At 70.3% G+C, this 13,790-nt stretch overlaps 2 protein-coding genes across 4 annotated transcripts in view; one reads left to right on the top strand and one right to left on the bottom strand.

Annotated features, from left to right (window-relative positions):
* Positions 1 to 3,666, top strand: part of AP1B1 (adaptor related protein complex 1 subunit beta 1) — a 34,664-nt gene extending 30,998 nt beyond the window's left edge. For all 3 annotated transcript variants that reach the window (XM_062589653.1, XM_062589651.1, XM_062589652.1), the window contains 2 exons: positions 553 to 707; positions 2,318 to 3,666. In XM_062589653.1, the coding sequence (XP_062445637.1) occupies positions 553 to 707; positions 2,318 to 2,392 (230 nt within the window). In that variant the 3' untranslated portion in view covers positions 2,393 to 3,666. The remainder of the gene's footprint in view (positions 1 to 552; positions 708 to 2,317) is intronic.
* Positions 3,667 to 3,937: 271 nt separating this feature from the next.
* GAS2L1 (growth arrest specific 2 like 1) lies at positions 3,938 to 12,661 on the bottom strand. The gene is made up of 8 exons (XM_062590404.1): positions 12,630 to 12,661; positions 10,777 to 11,455; positions 7,810 to 7,917; positions 7,464 to 7,560; positions 7,148 to 7,328; positions 5,959 to 6,025; positions 5,685 to 5,784; positions 3,938 to 5,624 (listed from the first exon to the last, which is right to left on the bottom strand). The coding sequence occupies exons 2-8, from the start codon at positions 11,425 to 11,427 to the stop codon at positions 4,753 to 4,755; spliced, it is 2,076 nt and encodes a 691-aa protein (XP_062446388.1). The 5' UTR covers positions 11,428 to 11,455; positions 12,630 to 12,661; the 3' UTR covers positions 3,938 to 4,752.
* Between the last annotated feature and the right edge of the window lie 1,129 nt (positions 12,662 to 13,790).

Below are 13,790 nucleotides of genomic sequence, written 5' to 3'. Positions count from 1 at the left end.
CAGAGGAGAGCGGAGAGACTCGGTGCATGACTCTGCCCTCAAACCCAACAGAGCGCTTCACCCTGAGCTATCGACTGCTCTCCTGGGGAAGAGGGAGCGCCTGAGACCCTCACTGAAACGAGCTTTTCCTGTAATTCCCCGGGCACAGCAGGGTTTTGATGTGCTCTGTCCCAGGGCAGCCAGGTGGGATGGGGAGGAGGCAGTGGAGCAGAAGCAAATCCCAGCTCCCTGGGTGCGAGGCAGGTACAAAGGAAGCTGGTGTCTAGCTCAGGGCTTAAGGCATGAGGGTCCAGGGTTGTGTGCGGCAGAGGGCGAGCAGAGCTTGGCGTTAGCAGGGGGAGAAGAGGAGCTTACTCTCATTTAGCACTTGAGTTCTTGCCCCTCTTTGCCCTTAAGTGACCTTAAAGTGGAGGTGTGCCCAGGACAGGCTTGGGTTGTCCCTTGCTTCCCGTCAGCAAGGGCGGGATCTTGCTTGTGCGGTGCCCAGCCTCCCACCCCAGCAGGGTCTGTGCCCTCACGGGCTGAACAGTAGCTGTTTCTCTGCCCGCACAGATGCCGTTAGCAGCAAGCTTCAAGGCAGCAACATCTTCACCATTGCCAAGAGGAACGTGGAGGGCCAAGACATGCTCTACCAGTCTCTGAAGCTGACCAACGGGATCTGGGTGCTGGCAGAGCTGCGGATCCAGCCCAGCAATCCCAGCTTCACGGTACGCCCTCCCCTCCACCCAGCTCCAAAACGCCCCCGCGCCTGCCCCGGGCTGAGGCGGCTGCTCCCCACCCTGCCCTCGTCCTCGCCTTCCCTGCTCTCTGCTTGGGAGCTTGGGTGAGGGTGGCCAGGCCTTCATCAGACCTCTGTGGTGGTGGGACCCAGATGTGGGAGCAGCCGGCGCTGCTGCCAGCCAGGCATTTTGGCGTTGACAAACACGATGGAGGCGAACATCTGCCCTTTCTGCTGGCCACGGGGCTGGCATGAGCTCCCTCCCCTTGCCGGTCCTGGTGGCCCTCTCAGGCGGCGAGGGGGAGACGTGGGCTCTGTCAGCCGGGCTGGCGCTGCAGAAACGCTCCCCGTACTCTCCGTTCGACCGTCCTTGTGGCGACAGGGCGGTGCGTCACCATGCTGAGGGGTAGCAACCGTCGGCGGCGGTGACACAGCTAAAGGAAGCGCTTGTGTGGGAGAGAAGTTCCGGCCGAACGACGAATCTATAAAGCGAAAACCCCAACCTCAGGCCCCGTCCCTTGGCACGCCTGGCTCTGCCCACGGGCGCTAGGCAGCCTCGCTGCGGCCGCAAGGGAAAACAGCCTCGGAGCGGAGGCCGGAGCCCGCGTGGGCGCCCTGTGCCCGGCCGAGCCGCCTCAGCCCCCTCGCCCCCTCCCTGGGCCCAGCTCAGCCCGTCCCTGCGGGAGCCGCTTCCTGCCGGACCTCGCGAGCGTTTGGTTTGGTTTGGTTGCCACGAGCTGTTGCGCGTTGACTCACCTCTCTGTATGTGCCTTCGTATCCGCTGCTGCATGCCTGCCCGCCCACCGCTGCCCTGCCCCGATGTTGCAGGATTTGGAGGTTAGCGGACTGGTTTTTACCCCTCGGTTTTGGGCTGCGGCTGGCTGCTGCCTGAGTATTTCCTCCCTGACGTTTTTACCCGGCTGCCGGCTGCCCTTCCAGCACTTTGGTTTCTTTCCAGCGTGTCTCGCCTCTCCCTGCGGCCGCCCTGGCAGGGCTGGCTGGGAGCCAGGGATGCAGGACAGAGCCAAGAGCTGAGCTTTGCAGGACCTGACGTTTTTTTTCAGCGCCCCTCCCAAAATGCAAGTTTGCCTAAGATGAAAACAACGTCAGAAAATCCTTATCCTGGAGCTTGGTCTTGCTCGTGTCAGCCAAATTCAGCGCTCAGCACCTGAGGGCTGCGGCCTCTTCCTGTTGGCCAGCAGGTTTAGGAACTATAATTGAGTTCAAACCCGAGAATCATTAAATTTTAACGTCTTTGTCGAGCGAGTAGCTCCCGGGGGAGTTGTACCAGTTAAAGTGGAGACGTGCTTCGCTTCCCCCAAAGGCAAGCGAATTGCAGGATGTGAATCAAAGCCGCAGCGGATGCAGCGTGTGCGCGTGCCTTTGCCTGCGTCCCCCCTGCTCCTGCCCGCGCCGCATGCGAGTAACGACCCCTCGCCCGGGCGGGGGGGGGGGGAACGGTGGCGTTCAGGGGATTCAGTGTCTGCTTTTGGGCTCAGCCAGCTCTAGCCGGGGGCTGGAGGCTGCGGCGGTGCTCGCGGCCCTGGCGGGGGGGGCCGTGCGCGGTGCCGTCAGACTCTGTCTCCTCTCTCTGCGCAGCTGTCTCTGAAATGCCGAGCGCCCGAAGTGGCCCCGTACATCTTCCAGGCCTATGAAACCATCCTGAAGAACTGACGGGCTGCTGCACCCCGTCCTCCTTGGCGCCCGAGGAAGCGGGGCAGGACCTGCGTGCATGTTTCCTCTTTCTCCTTCCAAGGAACAACCATGAGCAAGATTTTTTTTCCCCCCATCCCCCCACTCTGCTCCCCACCTTGGCCATCGCCATCAGGCCGCCGGTGCCCGAGAGCTCGAAACGGAGCCGACGCTCCCATCGCGCTGGGCGCCGGGGAGGGTGGAGGAAGGCAGGGGCTTCCCAGGCGCTCGGGGCACGTCGGTATGGGGATCCCCGTGTGAGTAATGCGGTGTCCTCCTTGCTGCCGTGGCCCCCGCAGGCGCCCTGTTTTCACCCTCGAGGCCCGCGTGAGCGCTTCGTTGCTGAGCGGCGCAGCCAGCGCGCGCAGGGCCTGGGGGAGAGGGCAGGACTGCTTGCGAAAAGCCCGTTCCCATCTCACCCCTGCTTCCTCGGGCCCCTGGTGTGTCCCCCGGCCCAGCCCTGCAAAAACCTGCCTCTCCCTGGTGATGGGTCTCAGACCTGAACACGCGTGGTAGCTGGTGAAGGATTCATCGCTCATCTGCCCTGTCGGAACCAGCCGTGGCCTCAAGGGCCCTGGGGGGGGAGGGGTCCTGGATGGAGATCCTGGGGGAGCAGCACTGGGAGCCCCTGGGGGGTCGGGGATGGACACCCTGACCCTCTCGTGGAGCTGCTCCTCAGGGTTTGGTGTACTCCTGCATCAGCTGGAAGCTGCTTTGGCTTCTTCCTGCTGCTGGCCGCTTCCTGGCCTCTGCTTCTGGGGCAGAGCCCCCCCCCCACCAGCTCCACATTTGCCCCATCCAGCAGCCACAAGCTCTAGGGAGAGGGTCTTCCCCCAAAGGGGAGCAGAAAGGGCTCCAGGCCCTTGACTTTGCGCCTGTCACTTAGGTGTGCTTTAAAAAGGGCTTTCCAGGGAGGGCCCCCAAGCACGACTCGCGCGGACCTGGCTGCCCGGGGCTGGGGAGACGCCATCGGCGGGGGAGCCGGGCTGGCTGCCTTCCTCCCGGGCACCGCGGCTTCCTCGCTGCCCAGTGTCACCCATGAGCGCCGGAGAGGATGGGACGCCTTCCCCAGCGGTGACACAAATTGTGTGTCCCCTCCCCCCCCCAAATAAAGCCATTGATCACCCCTGGATAGACGTGTTCAGTGCAAGTTTTCAGCTCCCGCCAGTAAATAGCTAATATATATATATTATAAATATATTGTATGTTCACTTGTTTTAAAAGGACATGGAATAAAGGTGACATCTGCCCATGGAGCTGCTGTCTGCATTGGGGGGGGGGGGGGTTGTCCGAGCCAGCTCCTCCGGCGGAGCCTGAGCCGGGGCAGAGCCCCGCAGCCAGGCCGGCTCCAGGAGCTGGGGTGTCCTACACTGCTGGGTTTTTTTTTTGGGGGGGGGGGGAAGGGGTGTCCCTCAAATATGACCCCCCACACACACTGCAGTCCATCCTGCAGCCCTCGGGCCAGGTTTCTGCAGCACCCCCCCCCCCCTCCCAGGGCCTCAAAGCGATGACGGTGACACGCTGGCGTTTGGGATCAGTCACTTTTACTGGCTGCTGTTGGGACACGCGGGGTGGTTCAGCAGCTGCCCACGCCGGGGTTGGGGGGGGGGGGGGGCGTCTACGCACAGCCACGCGTATAGTCGGTTGATGCATAAATACGCACGCTACGGACACAGGTCGAGCTGGCCAGGGTTAGCGCGAGGGGCCGGGGGCTGGAGAGGACCATGACCCGCCCCCCCCATCCTTGAAATACCGATCAAGCTGATGAGCCGTATGTCCCCGAGTCATGAAGGCGACGAAGAGAAGTTGTGTGAGCGCGAGAGAAGATCAGAAAAGTGATGTAGAGAAGAGAGAAAAGAAAGAAAGATTGGGGGGTGGGGGAAGAGACAAGCGGCAGCGGCGAGGAGAGCGCTGGTTGCGCTCCCTGCCCGGCTCCTGGGGGGGGGGGGGGGCAGATGCCCATCACCACCGGGGTGGGGGGGGGGGGCACGCTCCTGGGGGGAACTAGTTTGCATTCGGCCGTCCCTGGCCCCAGGGACCTTGCTGCACAGCTGGGGACATTTTTTTTTGGGGGGGGGGGCGGGGGGAGGCTCCTTCACGTGGCCACCACGGCCCTGCTCCAGCACACGGGAGTCCTGCACCCAGCGCCCCAACCGCGCTGCGGGCGATGACCTGAAGAGCCCAAACTCCCACCATGGTCAGGGGTTGGGGCTCGGGCCTTCAGTCCCACCACCACATGCCACCCCAGTGGCAGCACCGCGGTGTGCCCCCCCCCCCCGCCCTCTTGCTCCGCAGGGCTCCCGCATCCCGCCTGGCACCTCCCCGGCACGGGGCCTCGCGGCTCAGGGCCAGGCGTCGCCGTCGGGCGCCGGGGGCTCGCGCGGGCCCCACGCGGGCTCCAGGAAGGAGGTGAGGACGCTGTGCAACGCCCGCCAGGGCTTGTGCTCGCCGGGCGCCCGCGCCGCCGCCGCCGCCTTGGCGCTCCGCGGCGTGGGGATGCGGGAGGGCTTCTTGTCGGGCTGCGTGTCCAGCCGCGGCTTGGCCCTGGGGCGCAGCGGCAGCCCGCAGGGCGAAGGCACTCGCTCGGGGGCCCGCCGGCCTCCCGCGCCGGCCTCCTCAGTCTCCGTCAGCTCGTCCACGCCGGGCTCGGGTGGTGGCACCGAGTCCGCGGCGGCCCAGGCAGCGTCGGGGCGCTCGGCCCCGTCCAGCGCATCGCTCAGGCCCGGGCAGTAGCTGCCCTCGTCCGAGGAGCTGGAGAGCGGCTGCCTGCGCCCATCCCAGGTGGGGCCGTCGGGGGGCTCGGGGCCCGGCGCGGGGGGCCCGGCGCCGGCGCGGCGGCCGTCCCCGTCGGCGGCGAGGCCATGCTTGCTGAAGAAACTGAGCGAGGACGAGGAGGACGAGGAGGAGCAGTAGGCCGAGTCGGCAGGCGCCGGCTCCGGGGCGGCGGGCCGCGGGGGCGCCAAGGGGTCTCCGGCGTCGCCGTCCAGCTCCAACTGCTGCGTGTTGGCCCAAAACTCCTCCTCGAGGCGCCGGTAAAGCTGCTGCTCCTGGGCGGGCTCGAGGCAGAGCGGGGCCCGCAGGCGCTGCACCAGCTCCTCCAGCTCCTGCTGCAGCGGCTCGGGCGGCGGCGGCGGCCGGGGGGGCCCGGCGCGGCGCGGCGCGGCCCGCTCGGCCGGCAGCGAGGCCCGGCGCGGCGCGGGGCTGCGGGGCGCCGCTGCGGGGCGCCGCGCCGGGCTGCCGCCGCCGCCCGCGGAGCCGCCCGCGGAGCCGCCGCCCGCGGAGCCGCCGCCGGCCCGCGCCCACGAGTGCTGCCCGTCGCGGCCGCGGCGGATGAGCAGCAGCGGCTCCCCGCCGGCGCGGCCCTGGCTGCGGGAGCGCGCCGCCGCCGCCGCCCTGCCCGGCGCGCTGCGCGGGGGCGAGCGGCCGCGCTCGGGCGGCTCGACGGCGCGGCGGGCGGCGGCGCGCGCGCGCTCCCGCGACTGGCTGCGGCTGGGCGGCGCGGCCCCGGCGCGGCCCGGCTCCCGCGGGCCCGCGGCGCCGCTCTGCGCCGACGAAGCGGACGAGTCGCTGTCGCCCGAGCAGCGCCGGGCCCGGGGGGGCGCCGGCTCGCGGGGCCTGGCCGGGAGCGGGGCAGAGTCAGAGCCCCCCGACGGCGCACGGGGAGAAGGGGAGGGGGAAGCCGGGACTGCGGCCGGCCCTGCAGGGCTGGGGGCGGCGCGGCCAGGCCCCGTGCACACCCCGGGGCCCCGTGCGCACCCCCGGTTCCCCGTGCACACCCCGGGTCCCCGTGCACAGCCCCGGGGCCCCGTGCACAGCCCCGGTTCCCCGTGCACACCCCGGGTCCCCGTGCGCACCCCCGGTTCCCCGTGCACACCCCGGGTCCCCGTGCACAGCCCCGGGGCCCCGTGCACAGCCCCGGTTCCCCGGGCACGCCCCGGGGCCCCGTGCACAGCCCCGGTTCCCCGGGCACGCCCCGGGGCCCCGTGCACCCCCTGGGCCCCCGTGCACACCCGCGGGCCCTCCAGCACAACCCCAGGCCCCCGTGCACCCCCTGGGCCCTGTGCACACCCTGGGGCCCCATGCACACACCCCTGGGGCTCGTGCACTCTCCCGGGCCCCCGTGCACACCCCAGACCTCGCGCAAACACCCCCGGGCCCCGTGCACATTCCCGGGTCCCCGTGCACACTCCGGGCCCCGTGCACACACCCCTGGGGCCCGTGCACCCCCTGGGCCCCCGTGCACCCCGCCCCGGGCCCCCGCGCACCCCGGGCCCCCCCCCCCCCGCTGCTCTCCCCGCGGCCGCCAGGGGAGGCGCCTCCGCCCCGCCCCTCTCGTCACTCAGGGCCGCAGAGGGGCGTGGCCATGAAGGGCCCCGCCCCCAGGGGCCGCGCACGCAGTGCGCCTGCGCCAGACCCGGGGGGGGGTGCGGCCCGGGGCGGCGCAGGCGCACTGCGGCCTCGAGGAGGGGGGCTGGAGGGAGCGGACATCGGCGCACCCGCCTCCCACAGCTCGGGGACCCCGCGTCCCCCCGGGGCTGGGGGGCTGCGACCCCCCCCAAGACCTGGACCCCCCAAAGACCGGGACACCCCCCCAGAGCCCAGCGAGCCCCCCAAGGCCGGGGAACCTCCCCCCTCCCCAACAGCTCCGGCTGCCCTCATGGTGGCCCCCCCCCCCATAGCCCGGGACCCCCCGTATGGCCCGGGACCCACCGAGCCCCTTCCCAGCGCAGCCCCTACCTGTGCGCCCCAGCGTCGGGCCCCGGCCTGGGGCTGCCGGTGGCGCCCGCGGCCCCTCTGGGCGCCGGGCCGGCCCGCTCGGTCCTGGCGTGGGCGCCGTCCCCGGGGGGCCGCCTGTCGCTGCCGGGGGGCCCCTTCTGCGGCGAGCAGCCGGGGGCGCGCGGCTGGCCCAGGCGGTGCGCTGCGGGCAGAGGCGCCGGCGCCGGCGCGTCGGCCGGGGGCAGAGGCCGAGCAGCCGGCGCGACCCCCTCACCCCCCCATGTCGGGGGGCCGCCGCGCGCTGACCCCCCCCCCCCCCCCACGGCCCCGCACTCACAGAGCGAGGCGCAGCGGCACGGGTCGTGCTTGTCCAGGTAGTGCTCCAGCGTGTCCCAGCCGCCGCCGACGCGCACCATCACGTGGCTGCGCAGCACCTGCGGGCGCCGCGCGAGGCTTCGGCAAGCGGCCAGGCTCAGGCCCTCCGGCGTCCCCCCCCCACCCCCACCCCGCCGCCGGGGCACCCCCGGCAGCCCCGGCCCGGCGCGCTCGTCCCCTCCCCGGGACACCCGCGAGGACGCTCGCGCCAGCCCTCGGGTCGCCAGCGCCGGTCGCGGCAGGGAGAGGAGGGTGGGAGAAGGGTGTGGGCGGCGGGCGCGAAGGGCGGCGGCGGCGGCGGCTCTTACTCGAACAAAGATCAGCGCGTTGGAGTCTCCCACTTTGTATTTACCCTCTGAAACTTTGACCATGGGGAACTGGGACGGGCAGGTGCAGCAGCCCAGGATTTCTCGCACCTGCGGGCAGAGAGCAGAGAAAGGCCGGGATCAGCGGCAGCGCCGCGGGGATCCCATGGGAACGGGGACCCCCGGCTTTCCCGCGTCCCCGCTCGCCCCGGCACCGGCAAAGCTCGCGGAGCCCCAACGGCTCCGACCCCGGAAAGCGGCCGAGGCGACAGCGTGGGCTGGCCCGGGGGCAGAGCCCTCGGGACCCCGTCGCCGAGGCATTTGCAAGCCCCGGGACCCCTCCACCCCCGCCCCGGCTCGGCACCGCGAGGATTTTCCTCTCCGAGCCCGGAGCGGCTGGCGCCAAGCTCGGGGCAGCCCCCTGCTCCGGGCTCGGCGGCGCCCGCCGGGCGCTCGCTTAGAAAGCCAAGCTCTAAATCCAGAGCGGAGCGCCGCGTTCCCGCGCGGAGACCCCGTCTCCCAGCGCCGGCGGCCGCCCGACCCGCCGCCGGCGCCCTCCGAGCGGCTCTTCCCACCTCGCCTCCCGGAGCGGCTCCAGCGTCGCAGAGCCTGGCGGGAGCCGCCGGCGCCTGCGGGCTGCCCCGAGCCGGAGCCGGCCCCCTGGTACCCCCACGTTTGGGGGCGAGGAGGGGAGTGAGCGGCTCCCGCTGCAGCCGGCTCCTCCCAGGTCGTGCTCCGGCAAAAGCAGAGCAGGTTTGTTCCAGGGCCGCGTTGTTGGTTTGAGACCAACCATAAAAAAATAAATATATAAAGGAGGAGGAGGAAATATCAGGCACGTTTGACACCCCCTAGCTGGAGCCACTCACACCCAAACCCTTCCTATCAGCTCCCGGAGACGCCCCTGGGAGAGGTTTCCAGCCCCTCAGCACCCCGCAGCTGGCTGAGAACGGACACAGCTCGGTTCACCTGCCGCCGGGCCCGTCAGCACAGCCGGTGCCCGGGACCTCCGGACACGGGGCCCCGGAGCAGCTGGATGGAGGCAACGGAGGGGAAATCGCGGCGCCACCGCCAAGATCCCCAGCTGCAGAGCCCTCCAGGGCTGAGCCCCCGACCTTCCTCCTCCTCCTCCTCCTCCTCCTCCTCCTCCCCTGCGGCCCGTAAGCCCCTCCATCCTGTGGCCGGCTCTTCCCCGCACCAGCTGCCTGCTGTATTTGGGGTGGCTTCGCCTCGCAGCCCAGCTGGGCAGGAAAAAAAGCGGGGGGGGGGGGGGGAAAGCTTGGGTGACATCAGGGATGACGCAGGCTCCGGGCCGGGGGGATCCCGGGACATGGCCGCCTCCTGCCCCGGCCGTCACCCGGCAGGGATGCGGTGCGGGGAGCCGCTGCCGCCCTCACCCCGCTCCCAGCGGCGGGGCAGGATCCGGCCCCCCCATCCCCCCGGCCGGCCGAACCGGGGGGGAGGGGGGGGGCAGCCCCGGGTCCCGCGCCAGGCGCCGGGGGCCGCCGGCGGTTCCCCTCCGGGGGCCGAGCGCGGCCTTCCTCTGCCCGCCGGGGAAACCGCGGCGCGGGGCGGCACGGGGCCGCGGCACCGGGGAAACCGAGGCCCCGGGGGGGGGGGGGGGACGGGGCGGGGGCAGCTTGGGCGCCGGAGAGCTGCCGTCGGGCGGCGCGGAAAGGCCCCGGGCGCCCGCTTCTGCCCGCGGCGGCTCCGGAGGGCGTCCGGCTCCGGAAGGCTCCTCCCCGGCTCTAGGGATGCCCGTAAAAGCCCAAAGTGAGGCATTACGCAGCCAAAAGGGAAAAAAAAAAATAAAGTACATCCGCGGGCTGGCGGCGCGAGGCCGGTCCCTTCCGGAGCCGGCTCCGGCGGAAGGTCAGGAGGAGCCGCCGCTCCGTCCCGGCTCGGCCCCAGTCCGCCGGGCGGGGGGACGGGTGGCCCCCGCACCCCGGAGGCGGCGGGGAGCCCGGCGAGGTGTCCCCGCACCCCGCTGCCGGCCGGAGACTTACGGGGAATCAGGGAAAGGGTTTAAATTAAAAAAAGAAAAAGAAAAAAAAAAAAAGCCTTTGGGATTAGGGAGTCCCAATCCCGCCGGAGCGCTCCTATTCGATGCCGCCGCATTAATCCGGCTGCCCTGCGCACGCGGCCGGACCCGCGGCCGCCCCGGCGCTAATCCCCCCCCCTCCTCCGCCCCCCGGCTCTCCGTCCTCCGGAGCCGCGGGCCGGCTCCGCGTCGAGGCCCCGGAGAGCGGGAATAACCCCCGGCACCGGCGCGTGCCAGCCCGCCCCCCCTTCCGCCGCCCCGGATGGCAGCGGGGCGGCCGGGAGGCGCGGGGCAGGGTTTGGGTGAGGGGGACCCTCGGCCGGCGCTCCCGGGGCGGCGGAGAGCGCGCCGGCGCCCGGCGGAGCGTGAGTAAGCAACCCGTGCCCGGCAGCGGCCGCGCTGCCGACTCCGTCTGCCAAAGGCTTTCCCGGAAAAACACCTCCGCCCTTCCCGCGCTCCGACTCCCACGAGCCTCGGCACCCCCAGAGGCACCCGAGCACGCTCACAAAACACTTTTTGACCGGGCAGGTTACACCCCAGGCGAGAGAAGCGTTGGGTTCCCACTCGCCCAGCGCCGAGGCCACCATCGTCCCCCGCTCCGGCGAGGGGCTGGCAGCTCCGGCCGGGCCAGGCCCACACGGACACGGAGCTACTTGGCTCACAAACATGCTTCAGACACGGCTCAAAACCACTGTCACGGCTCCTGGCGGCGAGGCGGGACAAGGGAAGAAAGTGGGTGGCAGCGGTGGTGACACCCGCGTCCCACATCCCCCTGTGATTACGGCCTCTGCCTCCAAAATAACCCATCCCGTGACATAAGGAGGCTCCCTCAGGCACAGAGGGCCCTGCTGGGTGGATGGAGAGGACCTCCCACGGGCCGCATCCAAGAGGACCTCCCACTCGCTTAAGGTGTGAACAGGACAGCATCTCACCAGCTCGTCCAGGTTCTTCAGGTCACACAAGGAGATGCGCTGTGCCCTGCTGGGGTAGACTGGAGACTCAGGGTCCAGGCTGAGGCTCTCCTGTTGCATGTCCAGGACCCCATAGGCGATTTGGTCCCTCATCTCCTCCTCAATCTCCTCCTCCATTTGGATCAGCATGGGGGCAAGCATCCCAAACTTAGAGCCCCTCCTGGCCACCTCCAGCAAGCACAGGACAAAGTTCTTCTCATTTTTCTTCAGCACCAAATCATTGGTTTCAAACATTACGACATCCTGAATGCCAAGGTCCTGCCGGCACCACTGGATGAAATTGGAGACATTGTCCCTGGCGATGAAGGAGCCAGGCACCACGTTCTTGGCCTGGAAGATGACCTCGTTCTGGGGGACACGCATGCGGGCTGCAGCCTCGGGGTGCTGCTGCTGGAACTCCAGGGCGATGCGGTTGACATTGTTGGCGTGTTGACAGAGGTCGTAGCCTGTCTCCAGGGTCTCCATGAAGTTGTCAACCTGGATGTCCAGGTCATAGAGGGTGTTGAACCACTCGGCGAGGTCCTCCTTCATGGCGTAGAGGTACTCCTCGCTGGAGCGGAACGGGCGGATGCTCTTCGAGGCGGCGGACTGGATGTTGCTCTGGTCGGCCATGGTGAGCTGCTCTCCGTTGTGCGCCTCGCTTGAGGAAGAAGGTCGTAGACCAATCAAGGATGGACAAGGGCAGGCTGAATCCACCACCGCATCACCCACCCACGGCTCCTGCTAGCCCCCCAAGGGGTCCTGGCCTGCAGGGGATCTGGCCAGAATTTGGCCCGTGTGCTGGGTGACCCTGCGGCATGTGCTCCAGCCCCTCTGTGCCTCAGTTTCCCCCACCTTATCAGTGGCCAAGAGAGCCATCCCCACCTCCACAACCTTCTTCCAACCAGACCTGCCAGCTCTGACCCACCTCACACACCGTCCCCCAGGCAGCAGGGAGGGAGCCCCCCCCCCAAGTCACCTGGGCTCCGTCACCCTGCAGGGTGTCACCGACGTGGGGTGTCACCCGGAGGAGTCGAGGCACCTGCTGCCTGCGTGGCCAGTGCCAGGGATGGGGAGACACCCTGGGGGCTGGGGACAGGGCAGGGTGACGGGGGCTCTGTGCCCCTGGGGGTGGGGGTGGGGGGGCACCTGCCGCAGACCCTCCCAGCCAGGGGGCACTGACAGAAGCCCGCGACCCCCCGTCTGTGCTGCTGGGACCCCCTGCCCTGGGGGGGTCTGTGCCCGGGGAGGGTCTTGGCAGCTGGGGGTGGGCTCTGGCAGGGGGGTCCCCTCCGTCCTGGGAGGGCACTTGTTGGGGGGGGGGCTGCCCCAGGGTGGTAGGGGCTCCTCTGCCGCGGGGGGGGGGAGCCCTGGGAGGGTCTTGGCAGCCGGGGGGGGGGCTCTGGCAGGGGGGTCCCCTCCGTCCTGGGAGGGCACTTGTTGGGGGGGGGGGGGCTGCCCCAGGATGGTAGGGGCTCCTCTGCCGCGGGGGGGGGGAAGCCCTGCTGGGGGTCTCTGTCCTGGGGGAGGTCTGCCCCGGGGGGGTCTCTCTGCTTGGGAGGGGTCGCTGTCCCGAGGGGGCGGTCGCTGTCCCGGGGGGGGGTCGCTGTTGGGGGAGGGGGTCGCTGTTGGGGGAGGGGGTCGCTGTCCCGGGGTCTCCGCCGAGGGGGCGGAGGAAGCTGTTTTGGTGCCTGGCGGATGGGGGGGGGGGAGCGGGGTCGGCACCTGCGAGGCAGATGCCGAGTTGGGCGAGCGCCACGCACCCGCGGAGACACGCACCCGCGGGGACACGCACCCGCGGGGACACGCACGCGGAGCCCCCCGGCCGCACTCACCGCTCCGCCGCGCCGGGCCGCGCCGCGCCGCGCCGCGCCGCGCCGGGCTGGGCCGGGCCGGGCCGGGCCGCTACCGGCAGCGCCGCGGCGCTACGCGCTGGGGGGGCCCCGCTGCCGCCGCCGCCGCCGCCGCCGGGGCCCCGCCGCCGCCTCCCGCCATGGGCCCCGGCCGCGCCGCGCCGCGCCGCGGGGGCCGCCCGCAGCCCCGGAGCCGCCGAGCGCCGCGGTGCCGCCCGGCCGCTGCCGGCCCGGGAAGTTGGAGGCGGCCCAGAAGGGGCCGGGAGCAGCCGGCGGCTGGGAGCGGCGGGGCGGGGGCACGGCCGGGGCCGCGCGCGCGCCCGCGCACGGCTCGCACGCGCACCGCGCGCACGCACATGCACACACACACACACAGGCACATGCACACGCATGCACATGCATACGCACACACACATGCACATACACATGCACACATGCACATGCACACACACACATGCACACACGCACACGCACATACACATGCATGCACGCACATGCACACACACAGGCACATGCACACGCACACACACACCTGCATGCATGAACATGCACACACACACAGGCACATGCACACGCACACACACATGCACACACATACATGCACACACACATGCACATACACACATGCACACGTGCATGCACACACGTGCACACACACACGTAGATACACACATGCAGACACACGCACATGCACACGCACACACATACGAACACACACACACATGCAGCACTATGGTTAGGGCCCCCTGCCCGGGCCTGGACCCAGCCCCAGGGCATTGCCCCCCGGCAGGCGCAGCTGCCCCCAACCCCCTGCAGCCTTGGTCCCCCAGTGCCGCCCCGCGCCCTGCCCTCATCCCAGTCCAGTGCCCCCAAACCCGCCGTGAGCCCCCCTTCGCCCCTGAGTCGCCTGCAGGGTCTGACTGGGGGTTCCCAGAGGGGGGCTCATCCTGCGGGCAAGGGAGGTCCCAGCTGCCCTCCCCCGGTGCTGTGCCAGGCACACGGAAGCTCCCAGCCCTCTCAGGGTGCTGCGGCACAAGGGGACCGTCCCCCCCTCCCCCCAAACCCAGCACCCACCTGGGGGCAAGCAGCTCCCAGAGGGGACCGGGCTGCAGGAGGATGCTCAGCACGGGGGCAGGATTTGGC

The sequence above is a fragment of the Rhea pennata genome, chromosome 17 (assembly GCF_028389875.1).
Source record: "Rhea pennata isolate bPtePen1 chromosome 17, bPtePen1.pri, whole genome shotgun sequence".
Taxonomy (NCBI): Eukaryota; Metazoa; Chordata; class Aves; order Rheiformes; family Rheidae; genus Rhea; species Rhea pennata.
This window is presented reverse-complemented; position numbering and strand designations above follow the sequence as displayed.